Consider the following 10,301-nt stretch of genomic DNA (forward strand, 5'->3'; position numbering starts at 1 on the left):
TTACCGCGATTTCGCTGGAAGCGGGTGCAATTTTTCAGATTAGCACCCGCTCCCGGCGAAATCCTGCGGTTGTCCTTATGACAAATTTTTAATTATATGTGTATATATATATATATAATAAAGCGATTAGTATTAATCAATAATTACTATAAAGACTTAAAAATTAACCGGGCAAAATTTAATTTTAACCTTCCATTTTAATAAAATAACCTTCCATTTTTTTAACTTCAAGTGACCACTCTGATCAATGATATTATATTTTTATGTTTTTAGTATTGCCTCCTGAAGTATGTGAAAAAGACTTTAATTGTCCCAAAGTAAGTTTTGTCTCTAATTGATTAAATTTAATTATTCACATTTGATTATAGATCGTTATATTAGGAATTAATGTTTTTGTTCTTTTTTCGTAACTAGTTACGAATCAGAACACAGTTCTGAATTTACTAAATCAGTTAACTAGCTATGAATAATTAATTAATTCATGACCGCTAACCAATTTTCTGTCGTCAGGAAAACGTTGACCAGAAAGGCGATAGCGCTGTTACTTACGCTGTCAATATGGGAAGAAACTATTGGGAATTTTTAGTCTACCTCGTGATAACTTCTGTTACTATCCTCATCTTCTCTCTCGGTTATTATTACATCGAGGTCAGTGTGTAATTCTACTTAATAAATACAGTGGTCTTTTAAATTAAAAAATTAACATGGTTGAAAGTATACTGAATAATTTATTTGTTTTACAGAATGCAAGGCGCGATAGTCAATTCATCGCGAAAATAAATAAACTTGAAAAGGAGTTGATGATATCAACGAAAGAATGCGTTCTGCTGAACGAAAATTTATCTTCAACCAAAACCAAGGTTTGCACTTTTTTTACAATGTAAACATTTTCTTTTTATTTAATAAAAAAAATCATAATTTAGTTGAATTCCATCGAGGACGAATCATTTGGATCGAACGAAATGGTTGCGTCACTGAAAGCGGATTTAGAAGCTTCACAGGTAAGAATTGTTACAACAAAATTAATTGTAAATTCTACAAATATCTAATATATTTTCACAATATTTTACATTGTATACTTCTTTAAATCTAGAATGCAAGACTAGATTTGGAAGATCAAGTTGTGACCTTGGAAAAGGAATTGGAATCTGCAACAGAAGCAGGATTGGAACTGGAAAAAATGTTGCGCGATCTTCTCTCTTCGAACAGTGAGGATAATCCTTTGGCTCAGTCCATTGAAGATTTGCAAGCTCGTCTTAATTATCAACAGGCTGAGAATGAATCTTTGACCAATGCTTTAAATTTGAAAAATCAAGAGGTAAATTACCAATTGTAAAATTAATAATTTAGCATGTGAAATATTATTCCATAGAGTGTTAATTTTTATTTCAATTTCTCCGTTTACTTTCTAACGCAGCATGTATTTGAAAAGCTTGAGGTGGGAAATTGTCCTATTTTTAGCTGAATATTCTTTTTTGTAGTTATATAAATGTAGACATATCTGGAATAATTTATTTTATTTATACAGAAGGAAAGCTTATCATCAGATCTTGTATATTGTAAGAAAAAGTGTGAGGAATGGGAAATCGAGGTTAGAAAATTGGAGGAAGAGATCAAGACTCAAGGAAATTTGAAAATATATATGGAACAGACCTTGGAAGATAAATTGCAGAGATTGGAGATGGAATTGAGAGAGGTCGGTGCATTAAATTAATCGTGAAATCGGAATTGAATTTTATATTTACATTACATTTTTTCGGTGTTAATTTTTTCGTGCTAAAAAAGTGTAATCTTGTTTAAGATGCTGGAGGAGAGATTTCAATTGCGAAAAGAAATCAAAGCTAAGGAACTCGAAGTTCAGCATCTTCTTGAAGTTGTTGACCAAGACAACTCCAATAATATTGACTTTGATAAACTATACAATACTGTCCAGGCCAAAGCTGAAGCTTTGCAACTTGCTGAAGAACGGGACGAACTTTTGGTGAAGCTGAAATCTGTTGAGCATACTCAGCAATTGCAAGAAGGTATATTGAATATATTGAATTCGAAACTGGAAAAAAAATTTTGCCACTAATCTTTATCTTCCATCTTTTGTAGAACGTATGAAGCACGCGAAAGAAGAAGTTCTCGCAATGACTGAACAGTGCAAAGCTTTTGAAAAAGAGAAAAAAGATGCAGAAACTAAGCTCGAAGTTTTATCCAATTTTTTCAAGGAGAAAGAAGCCCAGAGGCAAAAGTATGTTATAATTCATTAATTATTTGCAGGGTGGTCACTTAACCGGAAAATGACAGTGACTTTATTTGTTGACCGGCAATTTTACAAATCGTTAGAAAAAAAAACTGTCCAAGTTTGATTTCAACAATTTTTTTAAAAGTAATTGATTTAATTATATTTTTAAATTAAATCATTCAGCCCACAACACTTAATTCGAAAATATTTTACTTAATAAATTTTCCATTTTAGTATTTTATTGTTAAGCGTACATTTTTTAATGAGAGAATGCGTTTTATTCTGGTCGTGCGGACCAATATAAATAACAATGTATTCAGATGTCAATGAATCTTTAACCGTCAATTTTAATTGATATAATCGACGTACGTTTCAACCTAGTTGCAGGTTTTCTTCAAGGTTTATTTAAAATTTGTTAACAATATGTAATACATTGGAAAGAATTAACAAATTCTATTTTAAAAAATTGTGCTTTAGGCCTTGAAAAGGAGCATAATTTTGGATTGAGCCAAATTAGCTAATTGTTAAAAGTTAAATTTTTGCATTGTTTGTATACATAATTTGAAGTGTCCTTTTTTATGTATAAGAAAAACACACAACTTTAAAATTTGAAGCCTCAAAATTAAAATAGGGTCTAAATTATATAATATTTATTACATTTAAAAATCAATTTTAACGAAAACAGTTACTTATTGATATTACTTAATGACAATAACGGTCGAAGAAATTTCACAGTGTGGATAAACTCCAATCACTGAATTCTTAATAGTACATTTTTTATTTTAAGAATTTTAAAATTCAGTCCTGAAGACTTAAAACAAGTAGAAAGTAAAACCGTTCAAGGTTGAACACTTCTGAAAAAAAAATTATTTTATTTTATTATTTTATCAAGTGCAAATATAATGAATAAAATATTTTTTTAATTGATCTGTACTTTAAGTGTTAAAAAGTGAAGAATAATTGATTTGACAAAAAAGTTCTGAATCGGTTCAAAATTTAGGCATTTCCAAATTTTAACGTTAAAGATTAAACTGTTTCAATTCGAAAGTCTTATTCATTAAAAAAATGTAAATCTCCGATTGAAACCTCGTTAACTGTTTTCAACTTTAAAATAACTTTATAATCATATGTTCGGGATTAAAGATTTTCATTCAATTTAAAATATTGTTTTAGTCTCAAATATTAAATTTTTAAACCATTCAATTTTTAATTTTTTCATTAAGGCAAAGGATAATTATTTAATATTTAGTAATATTCAACTGTTCATTTAAGAAAAGTAAATTGAAACCAAATATTGAAATTTAAAAATTTGAAACTGATTTGTTTGGCATAGAAAGCCTTGAGTCGTTCAAATTTCGAAGAGCTTTTAAACTCTAAATGTTACAATTTTAATTTTTCTTTACAAAAGTTTATTTTTGAGTGAAATGGTTGATTTTTGATGTATAAATAACAGTTGAACCCTTATTATTGGTAGAAAAAATTAAGTAATTTTAAGAACTATTTAGAAGTTTTGAAAAGATTAAGCGTTAATTTAGAACATTTCAAATAATTTAAACGAAGTGTTTGTATCGACAAAATTTGCCTATTCGTACTGAAATTTCAGTAAAAATAGCCACCGCTTAATTAAAACAAAATGTGCTTTTTTCACATTAAAAAAAAAATTTAGAAGCTTTTTAAGTATTGTGAAGGGTTTCAAAAGAATAAAAACATTTTCTTAAGATTCCTAGGAAAATTGAGAATGATTTTTCATTGTGGAAACTTATTTTAAGAGAATATTTTAAAAGATTTCCAAAATTGTAAAAAAAGGACCTGGAAGATTTTCAGATATCTCAAGATTTTAAATTAAAAATTTTGAAGCTTTTGAAGAATGTTTAAACTATTAAGATGAAAATAATTTTACTTCTAATTTAAGAAGTGTACAGTTTAAAAAAATTTAATTTTTAATCTTTCTAGTTCAATGATTGATTCTATAATTTAGAGAATTTAAAATCATAATTTATAATAGGTTTATATTTTTGCAGTTGAATCTGAATCTTTGAACTCCACATAATTGATAAAAGTTCAAAATTTCAAATTTTGCAGTTGATCTGTATTTAATTTAAAATCCTTCAATTGAAAACCGGGAAATGACCAGGAATTTGTTTTCTCTGATTAAAACTGTCACTATGATTGAATACTTTGTCTAAATAACTATTTTCTTTCTTTTTAAAGGGAAGAAGCTGTTTGGTTACAAAAGCAGGGCGAAGTTTCTTCCACGGTTGAAAGGATACAGATGATGCAGAATGAAATACAAAACTACAAGTAAGATTAGTAACTCAAAATGTTATAATGCACATATAATTGATTAAAATGTCGGTTTCTTAATGGGTTTAATTGCAGACAGCAGATAGAAATTCTAAAACGAGAGATCGTGGACCAGGAAAGGGAATATAAAAGTCAGATAGGCGCTCTTGAAACGAAGGCGCATGAGCACTGGGTGAGTTTTACAGTTTTCTCTTTTCATTCGCGTGAAAGATTGAACTAAATTTCAATTTAGATTTAATTTAATAAATGACCATTTATAGGTTGTGGCCCGACAAAATGAGCGAAGGTTAGAAGAATTGAAAGCGGAATCAGGTCAATTACGTAATCGACTCACGTTAGTAGAGAAGAGTATCAACGACCCTGACCCCGACGTTAAACTCCACCGTAAGTATTTTTTATGCAAAATAAATATTCAAATTATATAACCAATTTAGATTCAATTTACAGTTTTTAATTATACACACCAGGGCGGTCCAAAAATGATTTGCAAATTTTTTTTTATTTTAGAGGGCAAGCCTCCCCCCCCCCCCCGCCCAAAGTTTCCATTTGATTAACATGACGCAATTTTGGATTTTCGAAAAATTAAACTCATGCTCCAGGGTTTCATCGAAACTTGTCAAGTTTTTTAGGGGTTGAAGAGGAGTGTCCCAGAAATAAAAAACCTACATTTTTACATATTATTGTTAATTTTTAGACATTTCTGTCGTCTATTTCATACAAATAATTACTAATAGATAATTTGAATATTTCCCATAACGTTTTAAATAATATTTTATTGTTTAATTAAATGTAACTTATTTAAACAATTATTTATACCAAAAAAATGTAAAAAGTAATCGTATTTTCCTACTGAAATGTACTAGTTGGTCATTGTTGGAGTAGATTAATTCTTGTTTATTTACAACATTTCTAAAACTTTAGTAAGAGATGTCCATTTTTTTCAAATTTGTATCCTATGCTGCATTTGGTAGAATAATTACTTAAATTAATTATTAATTAATTTAATGAATTTAATTAATTTAATTAATTTAATTAATTTTTAACAAATATCTATTTATTTAAACAATTTTTATTTGCTTAAGCAGTTTTTTTCGGTAACTTTAAAAAAAATCAAATAAAATAGAATACATTCAATTTTTTTCTGATATATTAACCATTTTTTAATTTTTTTAACCCTCCAAGAACACACCTATTTTTTCGTTCGCGGATCAAACGCTTCTCAATGACGACTGACCGCTCTGCAGGCTATAGCAAGGGTGATAAAACATAGGGTCTTTAAAACATTTCTATATAAAAAAAATGATTTGTGTGTCAATTTGACCCAATGTGTTCTCCGAAGGTTAAACGAATCTAAGTTGTTTAAATAATTATTTTTCCAAAAATATTTTTAAATCGTATTTCCTGAATTAAACATAATAATGAATGATTATGAGGAGCAGTAAATTCTGTTTAAAACATCATGCCATTGTTTAAAAAATTTTTATTCATTGAAGCAGTTCACTACTGTTAAATGTTTAAAAATTGTTAAGCCTCGCATGTAATCTTCGTTCTTCAACCATTCTGAGGCGTTTTTTTGAACGAAAAATGTCAAGATTCCAAATCGCGAACAAAAGTTACGTGAACTCGCCGTGATGAAGTGCTGAATTTTCTAGTCCAATAATTGTTTCATGCACTTTGGTTCCAGACGTTTCATATTTTCGTAAATTTCAATTTTTTCCTCAATTTCAAAATTAGCTTGTCTTATGCTTTTTATTATCTTAATTTTTATTATTGAATGTACTTTTTTCATAATATAATTATGGTAAAGATTGTAAACATATGAAAAAAAGATTTAAACCAACCATACTCAATTTAAAGAAAAATAAAATAAAACAATTAATCGTATAAACAATGACATAAAGCTTTTAACAGAATTTACTACTCAAAATCATTCAATATTATGTTTCATTCAGGAAATACGATTTTAAAAGTATTGCTGAAAAACATTTGTTTACACAAATTATATTTGTTTAAATAATTTACAAATATTTTTCCATACACTATTTAATTAGAAAAATAATCGTATGTATTATATTTTATTTTAGTTTTTTAAAGTTATAAAAAAATGCTTGAACAAATAAAAATTGTTTAAACAAATAGAGATTTGTTAAGAATTAGAATAAATGTATCAAAATGATGTAATTATTCAACAAAAAGTAGCATAGGATACCAATCTGAGAAAAAATTTCACATTTCTGAATCAATTTTTAGAAATTTTGCAAATAAACAATAATTAATAGTTTAAATTATTACATAATGTTTTTTAAAAAATACTACTCCAAAAATGACGAACTACTACATTTCAGTCAGATAATACGATTATTTTTCACCTTTGTTGGGAATAAATAATTGTTTAAATAAGTTACATTTGTTTAAACAATGAACCATTGTTTAAAATGTCATGGGAAATATTCAAATTGTCCATTCGTAATTTTTTATATGAAAAAGACAGAAATCGATAAAAATTAACAAAAATATTTAAAAATGCAGTTTTTTAATTGTTGGGTCATATTTGTCGCACTGCAGGGGTGGGGAGGATGAGGATGGGTAAAAAATAAAAGGTATTGCTATAGTTTTATTTCGTAGACACTCCTCTTTAATCCCTAAAAAATTTGGCACATTTCGATGAAACCCTGGGGCATGAGTTCAATTTTTCGAAAATCCAAAATTTCCCCACGTTAATAAAAGGGAATTATGAAGCGCCCAATGGCATGTGTTAATATTTGAATTTCGAAAAAAAACGAATGTTTTTCCTCTGGAAATGGAAACTGGGGGGGGGGGGGGTATTTGTCCTGTAGCTCGAAAAGCGATTTTTGAACCACCCTAATACACACATATGTCTTGTCAGTCACCACTTTCAGAATTTTGCATTACTTTTCTCACCCTGCCTTTTTGTTTTCGCAGCCAGGACAATCTTCACGATAAATGTCCTTCATTGCATTTAGATTAGTGTTTTAAGTTTTTTTTAAGGCACTATATTGACAAAATTACACTCACACTTAACCTGATTCTCACAACAGGCTTGGAAGCAAACGGAGAGACAGTGACATCACCTCCCCTCTTCCTAGGAGCGGACACTTCCAGTTCTCCTATCATGTTTAGCAACTCCTCCGGTGTTCCACCTCCGCCTCCACCCGGCTACATGATCCTCGGACCTGGATTCCCTGCTCATCCGTACTTACCTCCACCTCCACCTGGCCCTGGAGGAATGCCGCATTTTGACGTCGGACAGAGACCACCGCCCCTAGGTGGAAGACTTTCTTCGCCACCACCCTTACCTCTCCAACCACCTTCATCCGGCAGATATGAAAATACTGGCTCGCCTCCGCCACTTTCGCCGCCCTTACCACCTCCCTATGGTCGTCACAGATCACCACCTCCGCCTTTTAGAAACGATCGCATTCATCCACCTCCACCACCTCCTCCCTCGTTATTACCTATGCCTCCCTTAGGACCAACGCACACATGGGGGGAAGAACCACTGCTACCCCCGAGAAACTCAGGTTTCCGTCCTCATCATCGAGATCAACGAGAGAGAAATCACAAAGGTTTGTTCCACCACCCCCTGAAAACAACTACGGTGATGCGGGCGACTGATCTCATAGAGCCTTTTTTTCTAGGAATTTTTTTCGTAGAAAAATGAGACAGATTTTTAATTTAGTTTTCTACGTTTTTTTTGTGTCTCCTTATGCATGCAAGGACGCAAGCGCTTCTCTAAAGTGCGGCAGTTTTGGAGCACGATGGAGGGAAATACCCCAAAATAGACTTCCACTCAGGTTGACAGAACAGAATAATTAAACTATGTATTTTTTTCATGATTAAGACAGGGTGGCCACTAGACCGGGAAACTGGCAGAGAATTAGGAATTTTTTTAAACCGGTAAATGAAGTGAAGAAGATTCTGAATATGTTCAAAATTTAACAATTGACTTAATTTTAGAAGAATGTTCTAAATATGTTCGAAATTTAACAATTGACAAATTTCAAAGTTAAAAAATGAATATTTGAAATAATTAAATTTTCAGTGAAAGAGATAAATTTGCAACTAAAGTACTGAATTTTCAACTAAAAGAATGCATTTTTAACAAAGAAGTTCAACTTTTAACGAAGTAGTTGAATTTTCCATAAAAAAGATTCTAATTAAAAAAGGCAGTTTATTTTGATATAAATGACGAATTTTCAGCCAAATGGTTCAATCCTCAAACTAAACAAACTAATTTTTAACATAACAGTTGCATTTTCAAATAAAAATACACATATTGAAACTAAAGAGGAATAGTTAAATTTTCAGTCGAACAAATTTATTTAAAAAAAAAAAAACTAAATTTAACACAATTGTTAAATTTTTAACTAAAATGATTAATCTCTAACCAGAAAAATGAATTTTTAATTAATTAGTTCAACGTTCGACCAATTACTTTAATTGTCTACCAAAAAGTTCATTTTTGACCAAACAGAAGCATTTGAACTACAAAAGATTAAATTTCTACCAAAAGAGATTATATTTCAGGGGCGACTGAAAAATTCCGAAAAATAAAATTCACGTCCCTAGTAAATCTCCAAAAAAGAAAATATTCGTAGTTTAATATTCCCGAAATTAGAAGTGGCCGACAGTTGAAAATTACTCAATAATAAAATTGTCGACATTTTAGGCTATTACCGAATTAGAAAATCCCAATAATAGAAAATTCCTTTTAAAAGATGCCGACATTATAAAACATTTGATAAAATGTTAAATTTTTGACCGTAAGAAACATATTTGTTATTTTATTATATATTTATTATTAAAACAATTTTTAGTTTTTAGATTCTGGATTTTATAATACGGAAATTTTCCTGTATCGGAAATTTTTATAGTGCCGCATATTTTTTAATGTCGGCAATTTAAGGAAATTTTTAGTCATTCTGCTCAATTGTCCCATTTAAATTTTTAAATTTGTAACTGAAAATATTACGACGTATTGAACAAAAATCTATTTGTTCCTTTTTTAATGTTTCCACTTACAATTGCATAAAATGATACAATTTTGAACATTTACAAATTAATTGATTGATTCCTAAATTTAGAGCATTGAGAATAGTAACTTCAATGTATATATTTTTAAACAGGAACCTTTGAACTGTTCAATTTATAGAAGTTTAGAATGTAATATTTTGCAGTTTTACGGCATTTCATTTTTAATTGTTCGCTTGATAAGTGTTAAAAGCTTCCATTCCATTCCATTAATTGTGTAAATTATTGACCATTAGAATAAAAACATTTCTGGTTTAAAAATTGTCTAAGCATTAAGTATAAACATTTAAAATTTGAGAGTTCCGTTGAGTTCAGTTTTGACGGCTTCAGTTTTTAGGTCAGTTTTTCTTAATGAAAAAATTGTCAGCTCTAAAAGTTCGAATTTTTTTGTTTTCATGACCGTAAATATTTGTTGTAACCGAGAATTTTTTCCTCGATTGAAAGGGCCACCCTGTTAAGAGCTTCTACTTCTAAAGAATTAACTGATTGGATAAGTTTGAATCGGTTTGGTGCTTTTAAATCCCGCTTCTTAAAGAGTAGGAAATTTCCAATTCAAAATTAACCCGGAAACAAAGAATAATGATAGATATATTTTTGACAATATGTAATAATTAATAGATATACGAGGGTGGATTGATAAGTTTCCGGCCTGACCAAGAAAAACAACGTTTTTAAGAATTTTTTTTTTTTATTTCTCAACATAATCTCCTCCAAG

The 10,301-nt window shown here is 29.6% G+C and overlaps 1 protein-coding gene across 2 annotated transcripts in view; it reads left to right on the forward strand.

The window, feature by feature from the left end:
• Positions 1-10,301, forward strand: part of LOC117177789 (transport and Golgi organization protein 1-like) — a 19,924-nt gene that overhangs the window by 6,909 nt on the left and 2,714 nt on the right. For both annotated transcript variants that reach the window (XM_033368713.1, XM_033368712.1), the window contains exons 5-16: positions 274-317; positions 511-648; positions 744-860; positions 924-1,001; positions 1,094-1,318; positions 1,529-1,696; positions 1,802-2,024; positions 2,098-2,236; positions 4,442-4,531; positions 4,610-4,706; positions 4,795-4,918; positions 7,594-8,121. In XM_033368713.1, coding sequence (XP_033224604.1) covers positions 274-317; positions 511-648; positions 744-860; positions 924-1,001; positions 1,094-1,318; positions 1,529-1,696; positions 1,802-2,024; positions 2,098-2,236; positions 4,442-4,531; positions 4,610-4,706; positions 4,795-4,918; positions 7,594-8,121 — 1,971 coding nt within the window. The remainder of the gene's footprint in view (positions 1-273; positions 318-510; positions 649-743; positions 861-923; positions 1,002-1,093; positions 1,319-1,528; positions 1,697-1,801; positions 2,025-2,097; positions 2,237-4,441; positions 4,532-4,609; positions 4,707-4,794; positions 4,919-7,593; positions 8,122-10,301) is intronic.

The sequence above is a fragment of the Belonocnema kinseyi genome, chromosome 8 (assembly GCF_010883055.1).
Source record: "Belonocnema kinseyi isolate 2016_QV_RU_SX_M_011 chromosome 8, B_treatae_v1, whole genome shotgun sequence".
Classification (NCBI taxonomy): Eukaryota; Metazoa; Arthropoda; class Insecta; order Hymenoptera; family Cynipidae; genus Belonocnema; species Belonocnema kinseyi.